Source organism: Camelus bactrianus, chromosome 7 (genome assembly GCF_048773025.1).
Source record: "Camelus bactrianus isolate YW-2024 breed Bactrian camel chromosome 7, ASM4877302v1, whole genome shotgun sequence".
Lineage (NCBI taxonomy): Eukaryota > Metazoa > Chordata > Mammalia > Artiodactyla > Camelidae > Camelus > Camelus bactrianus.
In genome coordinates, this window is record NC_133545.1 from 24,496,683 (window position 1) to 24,511,185 (window position 14,503).

A 14,503-nucleotide genomic window follows, 5' to 3' on the forward strand; every position below is an offset into this window, starting at 1 on the left:
GCTAAAATATTTACATGGTTTAAAATCAAATGCATTTGCCCAGTCCTTCCTTTCCTGACAAAACACATGCACACACACAAAACCCCTAAACAGCTGGCAACTGTTACTTGTTTTCTATGTCTCTTTCCAGACGGTTTTATGCATATTTAGACAAATGCAAATTATTTATTTCTGCTCCTGCTGTTGTGCACAAATGTTAACATACTATTCCCTTTATTTTACATCTTGTTTTTTTCTCACGTAGCAGTGTATATTGAAGTTCTTTCTTTATCATGACTAAAAGAGCCTCTTCTTTTTTTTTTTTTTAAGAAGCTGTATAGTATCCCATTGTAAAACTGAACTGTGACTTATTTAATAAATTGAGTGGGTATTTTTCTTGATGATCTAGAAAATTCCAGTTGCCTGAGTAATTTTGGATAATTTTAAGGTTCTGAAGAGTTGAGTTAATAAATGTAAAATTTGGATTACTTTAATGGTTTTGATGGAAGTCTTTCTAAAATATGTCACTCTTTTACCCTGGTTTAAATAGGCTAAACTGAAATTATTTTAACTCATATGATAAGGTAGGTCATCTATAGAAACATTTTGGGTACCATATTTTTACTGTGCTATATTTTCCTACTCCAAAGTCTGCTGTTACTACAGGATGCAAATTATCTTATCATCTTATGAATCTATTCATCTTGACCATGGTAAGAGTTTTTAGGGTTATTGCCGGTCAGGTTACAGGTCTTCTTTTACACTGTATGTTATATTATCTTTGATTATGGAATAGTTCTCATCTCTCCTGATTACTAGAAAGTTTATTACTGTTCTAAATAAGCAAGATTGTTTGCGTAATGCTTGCCTATATATTCTGAGTACATGGGCTAGACTGCCGAGGATTTATGGCAACTCTGCTGTCAAGGAGACAGCCCACTAGGCTTCCTTCCAGGAGAGTTCTTCGTATCTATGCTTGCTAATGGGAAAACCCCTATACTAGCTACGTCAGAGATCATAATTTCTCCTATTCTAGGTTTTTTCTTTTTTCCAAATGAACTTTAAGTTTCTCAGCATGTTTACTACTTACCATTTTTTTGATTCTATAGTTCATCTTATTCTTTAGTATTTTCCTGTCCGCTAAAGAGTTTAACCCAACCATTTGTGTAGTTTGAAAGGACCTAATTACCTAATCAGTCAATTGACTTTTTTGAAGAGAATCTTCTTTATAAGACTTAGTGAAAATGGGAGCTGCTTCCTCCCTCTAATTTTTGATGACTAAAGCTGATCAAAGTATCTTGTTAGGCAGGCTCACGTTGATTATTCTCATAAATAGTAGGCTATAATAGTAGGTTAAGTGTTAACACTTAAGGGATCCCATAGGTGACCTCTGAACTGAGGTTTGAAAGGTGAGCAGAGTTAGCCAGATAAAAGGATGGTGAGATACAGGGTGTTTCACCTTTGGGAGCATGGAGTTGAAATGGAAGGTCAGGATATGAGAAAGGATAATGAATTAGACAAAGACAGTCCCATTTGTCTCCAACATACAGCATGATAGATAAGAATGAGGATGCACATGCATTTCTTTCTGTGATTAAGAGCATTATTTCCCTGATTATTTTGCCAACATTCTGCATTGATGTGACTGCATATAAATATCATCTACTTCATTTTACCAGTCTGATAAAGACAACACGGCTGATAAGGAAGCCATAAATCAGCTCAGATGAGGAATGATCAAAATAAATTTTAGCTGAAAAGGAGATGACCTGAGAAATAGAATTGTTGGGGACACATCTCTATGGAAGTGAAAAATATTATTCCATTACACAGAAATAAGTATGCTGTAATTACTGGGGATAGTATACATCTCCAGTTTTATGTTGTTTTAGCTGTAATATTGTACCTAGTACCATACCTATCACATAACAAATGCTCAACAGATATTTAAATGAATAATTGAAAATTAAAATTCCTGTGAGTGGCAACTACCAGGAAAACAGGTTTAGGTTCAGTATTAAGAATTTTGTAACTGAGCTGCTCAATGATAAGAATTTCTTCCCTCAAGTTGTGAGCTCCCTATTATAGCAGGCATTCAAGCAAATACTATGTAATCATCTATTAAGAATGTTACAGGAAGGATTGACCATAAAAGAGCTCCCACCCTCCTGAGTCCCTCAAACACATACCCATTGGCCTTTCCAACCTGCTTTATTCAGTGGGTTTTTTTGAAGTTGCTCAGCCACAGTTTCTTAATGGGTAAGGTCACTGTATGTTAAAAACCTGGTTTGGCAAAAGGTTTGGCTTAGATAGTTCATTTTCTTTAGATATAGAATTGTGTTTCTCTAATGAATCATTTTCTCACCCCAGGTTAGGCTGATCTAGGTTTTGTGGCCTGAGGCTTATACAGTTTGGAGAGGCTCTCTTTAAGAAAAAGAATCCAAAAATTAAATATAAAAATGGTTATTTAGCATGAGAAAAGATCACAACAAATAGAAAAATACCATACACATTAAAAAAATCCAGAAAAATAGCTTCTTACTTGCTATTATAACTTATTTCTGCTATAACCTACTGATACACTTCCTTAATACTTTTTATCTACCTTTTCCTGGCCACGTATTTATCAATCTCCTCTTTATATGACAACAATTTTATATTTTCTATAGAGAGAATCTTTCCTCTTGCTCAAGATGGGGCAAATTATAACATCTATACCAAATCCAGCCTGCTTGAGTTTATAAATAGTTTTATTAGAACACAGACATCTCCAAATTACCTGTGGCTGCATTTGCACACTACAGTATCAGAGTTGAAGGAGACCTAATGGCCCACAAAGCCTAAAATATTACCTATCTGGGACTTTGTGGAAAAAGACTGCTGCTCAGTACTTTTGATCAAATTTTATTGTTTTTTATTATTGATAGTTGTAAAGCTGAAAGAAATTTTCTGAAACCAGTTACTGGTATTGGCACATTTGTAATTTCCTTCACTTTGCTTAGAGGATGCTTCTTTCCTTGGGAAAACTCCATCTCTTTGATCTCAATTGGCTGGACCACTGCCCCCTCCGCCAGAAATGTTCATGAAGTTTGCTCATAGTATCCCACCCCGAGCAGGGAGCTGGACAGTACTCGTTCAGATTCTTTTCCTTGGGGTTAAAGATTGGGTCTGGATGGATCATATAATCCAAGAGGGACAGGTTATTGCTGGGGCTGGGCAAATGTTGAGATAAGACGTCCTTGATGGCAATACCAAGATAATCATGTTCAGGAATCACTAGAGAGGATCCTCCTGGAATGAGGGTGGAGTTGCTGTCACTTCATTTGCTGTCAAAGGAGAGTAAACCAAGCCTTGCAAGGGGCTCTTCTAAGTAAAGTTCCCTGAAACTTAAACTTAATTGATTTCTTGGTAAATCTACCTACGTCCTCAGGTTATAGAACACACAGCTGTTTGAAGTTTTTCTTTACATAAAGATCTTTTTCCCTCATGCACTAGCAGTCCTGTGTTTTCCACCACCCTAACCACCTCCAACCTCTCCTTCCCTCTCCCCCAATATAAAGTAAAAATCTTGAACCAAATGGGATCAGTAGAGGAATAAAATCATATTAAGAGTATATGTTTCTTGGAGAATCATTTAGATAGGATAGGGTAAAAATATGACAATATAGGAACTGGATGAATCAATGAGTATAGTGTATGGTGAATAGAAAATGAGCAGCTATTGGAAAATTTATCCAGAGCTGACCAGTATATGGCCTTTGGCAAATAAAGTGACCTCATCCATAAAATAAGTGGATTAGATTATATGCTTGGTAAATTTATGATATGGTATTACATGGCATTTGGCTTTAGGATTCAGGAATACCCAAATCCTATTAAGTGACCAAAGTGCCTACCTTTCTACCCTCTCATCCCAAATTGTTATTTTCACAGGAAAGTGGTAGCAGAAACACACATGCTCTCCTTCTCTCTCTCTACTTCTCTACCTCTCTGTCTGTATAAATTTGTTTGTCATCAGAGCTTGTGTCTCAGCTGATAATGTTAAACTTTGGTGAGCTGAGGTGAGAATCCTAAGGAACTCCTGAAAACCCAAACCTAAACTTTAAGTTTACCATAATCCAGTTGACCGTGCAAGAGAGAAGCAGACAAAGGGAAGAGGCAACAGAAAAGAGAAGAAAAACTTTCAAGCAGGTCTACATAAGCTACAGGGCAGGGAGAAGCAGAAGAGAGCAAGCCATACCTGTTTGCTGACACTTTTTAAGTGTCCTCACCTGTTTGCAAACATGACCCAGTATGTAATGAGATTCATATCCCTCTCAGAGCCTTTGTATGTAATTGTCCTTGAAGTAGAAAATTCACAGTACAGAGTGCCTTGCCATTTGTAGTTTTAGTATCTATAATTTTGATTGTTCGCAGGTAATGCTAAAGATTTGTGCCATATAATTTACATTTTTCTAGATGTATGAAATTTAAATCACAGGCACTATATGAAATGATTGATGTGTGGGTGTGAGTGGTTTAGTGAGTGAACCTAGTCTATTGCACAGCATATTTCTTTTAGTAAGGCTTTTGTTTAGAAAGTTATTTTTAAGTGGTTTCAAAAAAGAAAGTGTACTGGTAATGAGAGTGAGCTCTAAAATTCTTATGATTTGTAGATTAAATTTTTGGATAACTTTACTGGTAATTTTAAACACAGGTCCAGTATAAATGGAATAGAAGAAGGAGCTAGAATTATCTATTACAGGTTGTTACGGTTTTTAATATCTTAAAACAATTCCCTGCATCTGTTAGCTATTGCTACAAACAAACCACCTAAAATGTTTGTGACTTGGAAGCAATATCAGTTTATTTTTCACAGTTCTGTGGATTGGCTGGGCGGTTAGTCTGCTCCTGTCACCTCGGCTCACTCATGTAGTGGCATTCCGCTGGTAAGTCTGGTAGGAGCTGGGCTCGGCGAGGGCAGGGAACATGACTGCAGCCATGTTCATGTTCTCTGTGTGGTTTTTCACCCCAGGTGTTAGGGCAGCAGTTTCAAGAGGATAAGCCACAACGTGCATGTGCTTTTCAAGCTCTGCTTTGCCTGAAGTCTTACTGGTTAAAGCAAGTCATACGGATAAACCCAGAGTCGGTAGGGGAGGAGGCTGTACAAGAACTTGGATCCTGAGAGGCATCCAAGGGCCAATACAGAAATGATAAACTACTGTGCCACACCTCCAGGCAACGTTTCCAAACTGTGTGGCTGTTTATCTCTCTCAACCAGGGTTGAGCTGTTTGATGTTACTTTAATATTGTCTGTAACCTTATTCCATACCCCTCATTTCTTTATTATCCTCCACCCTGCACAACTCCAGAAACTCCCCTAGCTCTTTCCCGTGGTATAGTCTTTGTTTCTTCCCAGCTCTGTGCTCACCTGCCTCATCCCTTTTCATCCTTCAAGTACAGTGTCATTTTAGGGAAGCCTTCCATGCTAGGTATATTTTACATTTTCCTTGCATACTGGATTTTTTTCCCTTATAGCTTATGTAATAGTTATTAATGTCTATCTGCCTGTTAGAACTCATGAGGTGTCTGTCCAATTTATTTTGCTTCCACTCCACTTTTATTCCCACCCCCACTTATACAGTCCCGTGTTCGTGGTAGGTGCCCAGTATACATTTGGTGAACAACTATACCCAGCACCAGTTTTCTTACACGGCTACTAAGACCTAAAAGACTACTTGTGCTCTGTCCCTCAGGCAGCAGCTGTTTTTATCTGGCTCCCTTTTTCTTCACTGTTGGGATTCTGTTTGTTACTTACTACTTTTGTACTCCTCTCTTCCATTGCTCCAGCTTTGCTTTTTAAAAATTATTATTTCGTCTTTAACATAGTCTTTTTAAATCTCTACCATCTTCTATTGGTTTTTTTTCCCTTTCTTTCTTCCTTCCTTCCTTCCTTCCTTCCTTCCTTCCTTCCTTTTTCAGATTATTTTTCATTGTGGAAATTACCAGGTGATAAAATCTCTTCTTTCCAAAGTGAATTATTTGTGTTTTCTTTTTTTGGATAAATTTTACTGGTACTGGTTTCTATTTTTCAAATGGGTGGTTTCTCTGTTAGGTTTTTACGTTGCCATGTAATTGCCATATTATACTTTATTTAGAAAATTGCTCTTTGAGATTGCTGTATAATTAAGTAATTATAAGAATTCAGATTTTTTATAGTTAAATTTTTTTTTAATTGAGGAATAACCAAGTTCTTTATCTTGCTTTACTTTTCAAATTCCTTTTATTCATATTCAAATTTCATATTCAGGATAATAATGGGACATTTCATGTGAATATATCATCAGAGTATTTAGGAACATATATAAAGCTTAGCTTTTGTATAATAAAACTTAGGATGGATTTTCCTAAATTAGTTTTTAGAACTTCGGGCTACACATACACATAAAAAACGCTGAAATTGTTTTGACTACTAATCCAGGCCATTATGATTATAGAAAAGACTTTATTCAGTCATATGGTTTCTTTTTCCATGCTCACTTTATTTTTAATATTCATTGAAAATATATCTTTGAGAATTATTTTCTTTAACACTATTGTATATTTATTGGATTATTAAAATAATCATCATTGTAGACAGTTATTCAGTATTAAGTCATAATACTTGTTGTAGGCAGTTGGCTGTCAAGCAAGGATCTATAAGTCCTGGTATTTTCCAGTCTTTTCTCTGTCATTAGTTGATTCTATAATAAACATCTGTTTTCTTGACCTGAAATTCTTATTCTGACCTGTTACATAATGTGGTGGTTCTGATAATGTGAAAGGAATTTAAACTGTAGAAGTGGTGGATGCTTGTGATTTGAGTCTTACTCAGGATGAAACTCCTTGTAGTAAAGTGGGATTAGTATAGAGGGACTTGGAAGAAGTGGCGGTTTTCTTAGTTTAGGGTCAGTGTGGCAGTGGCTAACGTGTAGAGGTAGCAGTGTCTCTGAGAAGAAAGCCTCCTGCCCAAGACTGTCATGATTGTGGAAGTGGGTTAAGAGTCTTACATTTTTATGAATCACTTGTGCGTTTAAAAATTTCCAATTTTAAAATAACTTCATACTTACAGAAAAGTTGCAAATTCAGTGTAAAGAATTCCTGTATATCTTTCATCCATATCTGTCAAACATTTATAACATTTTACCATGGTTTCCTCAGTGTGTATATACATGTGCATTACTATTTTCTGAATCACTTGAGAATAAGTTGCTGATATGATGCCCCATATACTTCAGGGTATGTATCCTCAAATTAAAGGTCATTCTCTTATTCATTATCATAGTATCATTTTCAAAATCAGAATATGTAATTTTTAATTTAACACATGTTTGCTTACTTGGGGCAAAGTATAGGTGAAGTGGAAGTATAGGCTTGCAAAACTATTTTAGGTGCATACAATCTACTTAATAGTAAATACAGAAAATTACTCTATTTTAGAATAAGATCTGTGATGTAACAAGATACACACAAAAAATACTTTAGAAACACAAAGAAAAAGCAGTCATTTCAGCCTGGAGAATCAGGGAAATACTTCTTGACTAGTGCAGAGTCAGCAGTGCCCTGCTGAGGGACAGTGGGAGGAATTCATACCCCAGAATTTATCCTCCATCTTATTTCTGCCCTTAACAGTGAAAGTTCTGATGATGGATGTGCTATTGCAGTAACCCTACTGAAGTATCAGGAATGCGTGAGATAGGACAGGTTCTATTTCTACGAAAGTTAATATAGTTGATATAGTACTTTTTTCCCCCTTTTGGTTAACAGATTTTAACCCTAACATTTTGGGGCTAATAAGAAATAGATTCCCTTTTCTAAGCACTTGTCCTTAGGTTGTTTTTCAATAATACCATCTTGATTATGAAAGAAAGTAATGGAGTTGATTGCTGTAATTACTTTAAAGGAATGGAAAGAATGTTTTTAAAAACTTAATTAAGCCACTGTCAGTCTAGAGTTTTAGGGATAGTCACTGTTTTTTTTTTTTATTCCTGGCATTTGTGTATTAAATGTTATGCTATTCTTGCATTCACTATAATTATTCTGTTTTATAAGGTGCTACAGTATATAATTTTCAGACTTTGCCGGTTTAAGATAAGAAGGAATGAAGGAGGCACACTTAGATTGACAGTGACACTGTAGCAAAATTTTGAAAATCCCATTACTGAAAGTTGCTGATAAGTTGGGTTCTTTATTATTAAAATTTCATAAATTGTTTTAGAATAAGGTTTATAATAGCCAACTATGCGTGGAAAATTATAAAATTATTTAATGGGTCTTTATTTCTTAAAAGCAGATGTTTTAAGAATTTGTTTTAAATTTATGTAAATGTTTAAATGGGATTTGGTGGGGAATTTGTTGTTGTTTTAAGTTCATATATACATCCAGACAGTGTTTTACAGTGTTAATATTTGGTCCTTTGGCAAGGGGATTTCCATAATGGAATTTCAGGCTCTATTTAATAACACATTTTTTTCTTTTGCAAGCTGCAACTTCTTGTTTTCTGGTTAAAAAGTAAAGTAAGAAGGTTTTTAGAGCTTGGTGTCTCATTTTCCTAATTGTTATTTTTAAAAATGAATGAATGCGTTTTGACAGCACCATACTAACAGGGCTGTAATTCATATGAATTTTCGTCAGAAAACAGATTTTCTCATCTGATTTTTTAATTCTCCTGCTTGATCTTTAACATCTTAAGCTAATATATGAAAAGCCCATTTTTCTGAAGTTTTCAGTGCTAGATGCCCGGGGTCAGGGAGCCTGTGGCGCTCTCATGCTGAGGGTGTGCACTTGCAGAACATAGGTATGTTCTGAGCAGGCCGACGGCATACTCACATTCTCCAGGCTACTTTTTAAAACCAAAGTCCTTGTTTCTAAGCCATCTTCATAATTTTTAAAATGGCTCTTGTGGAACTTCTGTTGCTTTGTGTCCTGTTCATGACTGTCTCTGAAATTCAAAGAAGAGTTTGGTCAGCAAACGTTAAAAATGTGTAACACAGTTCTCTGGGAAAGCCTTTCTGAAGTTTTGATTCCCAGCAGTTGATCTTACATTTCTGCCTTTATTATTATTAGAAAAGACTTGCATGTGTAATAAGTCTTTGAAATTCTCTTATTAAAGGAGGGCATTCTTCAGGCATAGATAAGTAATCCAAAACAGTGGCATCTCCAAATCTTAATGTACTCTGTTTTTTATTACAACGCCCAGTATTCATTGAACTGATGTACCAAATTACTAAATCATCTATTTCTGGTTATTTAAATTCCTTCTATTAAAAAAACATAATTAATATATATTCACATAAATGGTTTGTTTTATGTTTATATTAAAATATAATTTTTGTTATATTTCAAGTTATTTCCTCAATTTCTAGTTTAGGAGTGAGATTCCTGGATCAGAAAACGTGATTATTGTTTTCAGAGGATGTGTAAGTGCTGTGCCAGTAAATGGGTGTATTACTCTTACAGAAACTGAGATTGACTAGTTACATTCTAGATTATAATATAAAGGAAACTGAATTTAGAATTAAATGAAGGTTTCCATTGTTTCATGATACAGTCATGAGGGAGGTGGCAACATGGTGTACTGGAAAACCCTAATGCATGTTCTAAGGTGTCTATTGCATATAATGAATTAGCTTCTTTCCTGTGCATCTCAAAGAGTGCTAGTTAGGTACATACGTATCCTTGGGAAAATTGGGACAGTAGTTGCTCAAATCACTTTTCATATCTTCAATATAGCTTTCAAGCTGTGTAATCCTGTACAATTCACTTAAAATCTTTTTTTTCCTCAGTTCTATCATCTTTAAAAAAGGAGATGTTAAAATTTATCTTTGGGATGATAATATGTTCAAAGTGTCCAGCACTGTAATTAGTAACCACAAATCTTGCTTTCAGGTTTGACTTAGTACCTATACTTAAGTGGTTAACTGCTTTATGGAGGTCAGTCTTTACTAATACTGCTACTTTATTGCTTAAATGTTCGTTTTATTGGAAAACAGTGTAGTAGAGGGAGTAAGAATGTAGGATCTGAAGTCACAAATTGTCTGGATAGGAATTTCAGCTTTGCTGCTTAGCTGTGTGATACTGAGCAAATTATTTACCCTTTTTAACCTTGGGTTTCTCAAGCATAAAGTGAGGTTATAATAGTAATGAAAATTAAGTGGAGTTAAATTTAGAAGTCCTTATTAAAGCGCATTTCCTGACATTTTAAGCATCAGTAAATGTTAGCTTTCAATAATTATATTTAATATAGTTATTGTATTATTTATTACTGCAAAAGAAATTACTTCAAAAAGTAGCTTAAAATAACAATCAATTTTTATTACTTTTTTGTTTGTTTGGGTCTGGAATTTAAGTACAGGTTGGCTGGGGGTTCTGGTTGTGTCTCTCATGAGATTGCTGTCAAGGTAGCAGCAGGAGCTGTGGTTATTCGTATTATTTTGAACCTAATGGCTATAAATTTTATGTTTTGCAGACTATGTCTTCAGCAGTGGTACAGTTATATGCAGCAGATCGGAACTGTATGTGGTCAAAGAAGTGCAGTGGTGTTGCTTGTCTTGTTAAGGACAATCCACAAAGATCTTATTTTTTAAGAATATTTGATATCAAGGTGAGTTTGGTTTTACTTCCACTTAAACTGTAGGTGACTAGGTCTTCTACTTCAATTATAATTTAGTATAGATTTGTTTATCCTGTATGTAATATTTAAATTATACTTAAATTAATATTAGAAGAGTGAAGCTTGGTTTTAGATATTGAAGCATGGGCATTGGGACCAAATGGGAACACGTTCTAAGCTGGAACATGAATAGTTCCCCATTTTTTCTTCCCACACATTAATGGTTTTGTTGGTTTGTCTGTTTTTATTCCTTTGGGCCTTGGACTTTCCCCACATTCTCTCCTTTTTTAATAATACTTTTTTTTTTATTCTATCCTGTCCATTGCAGACGAGTACATAGTCCTTTCAGGGAACTACAGAAGTATATTTTAGCTTGGTATGTACTTATTTACTTTGGCCCAGGTTTAAAGCATTAGACAGTATCTATAATAATGTATTTGCTACCCATTTTATGTTGTTTCTCAGCGTAAGTATGTTCGGATTTTCACAGCTTTGTATCCCTCACTTGAACATGAATCCACATTGTCTTAGAGTGGATGCCCTTTGTCAGATATTCATCTCTGACAGTGACTGTAAAAATAATTATCGTTTAGCTTAGGTGACATCTCCATTTATCTTTTAAAATCTTTTCTGTGGATAAGCCTCCTTGCTTAATATTTATATGTGGCAATAAGTATAATGAGGTTGTAATTACAAAAAAAAAAACCAAAACTGACTTTGAACTCTGGGATGATACTTACTGTTAGATGGATGGTAATTAGACTGTTTTTACTCTGCTGGGCTCTAGCTTATTTATTTGTGAAATGGGATAACCACCTGGGTCTGTAGCAAAGTATTTCCCTGAGATTAAGTAACTGCACTTTGTAAAATTCGTCATTCTTAACATCCCCTTCTCCATACCCCAAGGCAGCTGAGTATGTGGCATACTCCTCTCACTAACAGGGGCTTACTGTGACAGTGATTCTGGGGGGTGGGGGACATATGCATAGTTTAAAAGATACCCCTAAGTCCTTTGATATTTCTCGTCACTAATGAGAAACATTGTTTAGAAATCGAATATACACGTAACTCCACTGAGAAGACAAGGATTTCATTACAGTGGTCATAATGTGTGTATAGCGTATTTAAATATTTTTAAATTGTGGTCTGGGTAGAACCTTGTGTTTCAGAATAGGGCAGTGATTATATCTCTCTAACCGTTTATCTCCGATTGTAGATAACCATTGCTGAATACTTGCAGTTAGGCACCTTTGGTGTTAAAGGTGATTATTATTTCTTGTACTGCAGCTGTGAATATGATAATCATCCTTGGATCTCTTAACTGTAGTTTAACCTCGGTGTGCTTTACTCATCAGTCTCTCTGCACATGATTGATACTCCTTATACCAGTGTTTAAGTAGGAGACCACTCTGCAAAAGTAAGAATTCAAAGATTGTGAATGAGCAGTACAGAAAAGGTATATTTGACCCTCCCAGCATCTACAGAACTGAGGAACGGAGGATGAAGTCTTCGTGGAGTATTTGATAACACAGTCTTAATACTGCTGATGGAACTATGCACTGATAATTAGTGCATGTTCAAAAGTATCCTATCCCTTCTATCCAACACTGGCCGTCTAGTAATTGTTCTAGTTGTGTGTTTGACCAAGTGACTGTACTTGGGAATGCTTGGCTAGTGAGATTATATCTTAGTATACTGAATTCAACTCACTTGATATGTAGTTTTTATGAAAGAAATATCCAGTATTTACTGTTTTGTTATTACTTATTAAATTGTGTGATATGTTACTTATATATTTTACATGTATGTGATCTGTATATATCTAAAAGCTATTATTAATATAAATAATTTCTTTAATTTTTTTTTCCTAGAGCTTTTCTTTTTGGTAACTCTTATTTTAACTTTTACTTTTTTCTAGGATGGGAAACTATTGTGGGAACAAGAACTATACAATAACTTTGTATATAATAGTCCTAGAGGATATTTTCATACCTTTGCTGGAGATGTAAGTTGTATTTCTTTCATTGCTCTGTTTAATGTAATTGCTTTTACATTTGTCTATGGAAAGTATTTATGAGCTTTTTGTGTAAGCATAGTATAAAATATAAAGAATTATTTTACTTTTAAAAGCCTCTTCACAGATATTATGACTTAATCAGAAGAAATGGCTAAGATTTTAAAGGCAGAAAAGAATATGGTTTCAAAGAGTAGTGCTAATGTAATTTGGTATGTAGAAAAGAAGTTTTATTTTTTCATCTTCTGTGCCTTTGGGCAGATAGTTTAACCTTCCTGGGTTTTAGTTTTCCTATCTATAAAAATGAAACAACTAATCCATGGTAACTTAAATATTGAATTTTATATTGCCCCAAGTTATTTTGTGAAAGAGTATTTCATGGTCTGGAAGAGTAGTAAAATATAATAAATGGGGAGGGAAACAGAATTTTAAAATTATTGCATGTACTTGGGGAAAATGTTAGAAGGATTTCTGTACCACACACTCACAGGAATTGTCTGAGTGACTAGATTATGGGTGATTTAAGTTTTCTTGTTTTCATATTTGTATTTCCTAAATTTTCTACAATATAAGGTTGGATTAGAAGGTGTATCCATCTTTTCAGAAAATATTTTCTTTGTTATTTTTCATATTTTTCTTGATAGTCTATTATGGATTAAATGCCATAATAAATAATGTCAGTGTATTTCCACATTTTTAATAATTTACATGAGTTAAGGTTATAATTTAAATAATTAAGCTATAATTAACCTATGCAATAAAAACATAAAGCTAGTAAAGATAGAATTGATCTGCATTTGATCGTTTCCAGTGTTTGCCTTTTCAAACCAAATGTTTATAGAGCTCTGTTGATCAAATTCTATTTACTGTTTTTTTTTAATTGAAGGTGAAGTATTCAGTTTAACATTTGAGTGTCTACTGCAGTAGGTAACCTCTCTAATAGTCGTCTTTTACTCTGCCTTGCCTTCTCCATGCTTTTTGCCTTTGTGAATTAATTCAGGTCATAAAATAAGTTCTTGTCTGCTAATAAAGTTAAGGTTTCTTTCTTCATAAATGAACTTCTATTGGTTATCAACTTTTTAAAGTAAAGCTAAATTTGTTGTTTTTATTGTTTACTTTTTTTGATGAATATATTTCAGACTTGTCAAGTGGCTCTTAATTTTGCCAATGAAGAAGAAGCAAAAAAATTCCGAAAAGCAGTTACAGACTTGTTGGGTCGGCGACAAAGAAAATCTGGTAAACTTTTTTTTTTTTTTAATTTTAATTTCTTTAAGCAGGAGCTGTCAAACTATGGCTCAAGGGACAGATCTGGCTTGCCATCTATTTTTGTTGAAACATACCTATGCTTGTTGGTTTACATGTTGTCTTTGGCTGCTTTTTTGCTGCAACACAGTTGTAGTTCTGACAAAGACTGTATGGCCTGCAAAGCCTAAAATATTTCCTATCTGGCCATTTATAAAAAACAGGTTGCTGATCCTTACCTTAAAAGAAATAATATTTTTATTGAGAGCTAATTTTTTTCAAATTTATTGAAGAACTCGTTCCAATAAGCTTTTTTGTTGATAACATTTTATATATAATGACTTTTAAATTTGCATTTTATAGCATTATTTGTAACTTACATTTTAAAAAGTATTTTGTAGTTGTGAACAAAGATTTTAGGCAGGCCTAGAGGCAGATAAGCAAAGTTGCAAACAAGATCTGTAAACATTGCCTTGTCTCTGTTCTGTCCCTGATATTCGATATTATAAAACCAGAAGATATTTAGTTTAATGCATGAGACCTAATACATATAAAACAATTAGAGAATGATATAGGATAGTGTAGAGCTTTAAATTAATTGGTGTAGAACTATCTGACAGCGATGCACCAGGCCTTTC

At 34.4% G+C, this 14,503-nt stretch overlaps 1 protein-coding gene across 2 annotated transcripts in view; it reads left to right on the plus strand.

Annotated features, from left to right (window-relative positions):
* WASL (WASP like actin nucleation promoting factor) overlaps nucleotides 1-14,503 on the plus strand; it is a 69,608-nt gene that overhangs the window by 21,297 nt on the left and 33,808 nt on the right. For both annotated transcript variants that reach the window (XM_074367144.1, XM_074367146.1), the window contains exons 2-4: nucleotides 10,466-10,600; nucleotides 12,528-12,614; nucleotides 13,763-13,859. In XM_074367144.1, coding sequence (XP_074223245.1) covers nucleotides 10,466-10,600; nucleotides 12,528-12,614; nucleotides 13,763-13,859 — 319 coding nt within the window. The remainder of the gene's footprint in view (nucleotides 1-10,465; nucleotides 10,601-12,527; nucleotides 12,615-13,762; nucleotides 13,860-14,503) is intronic.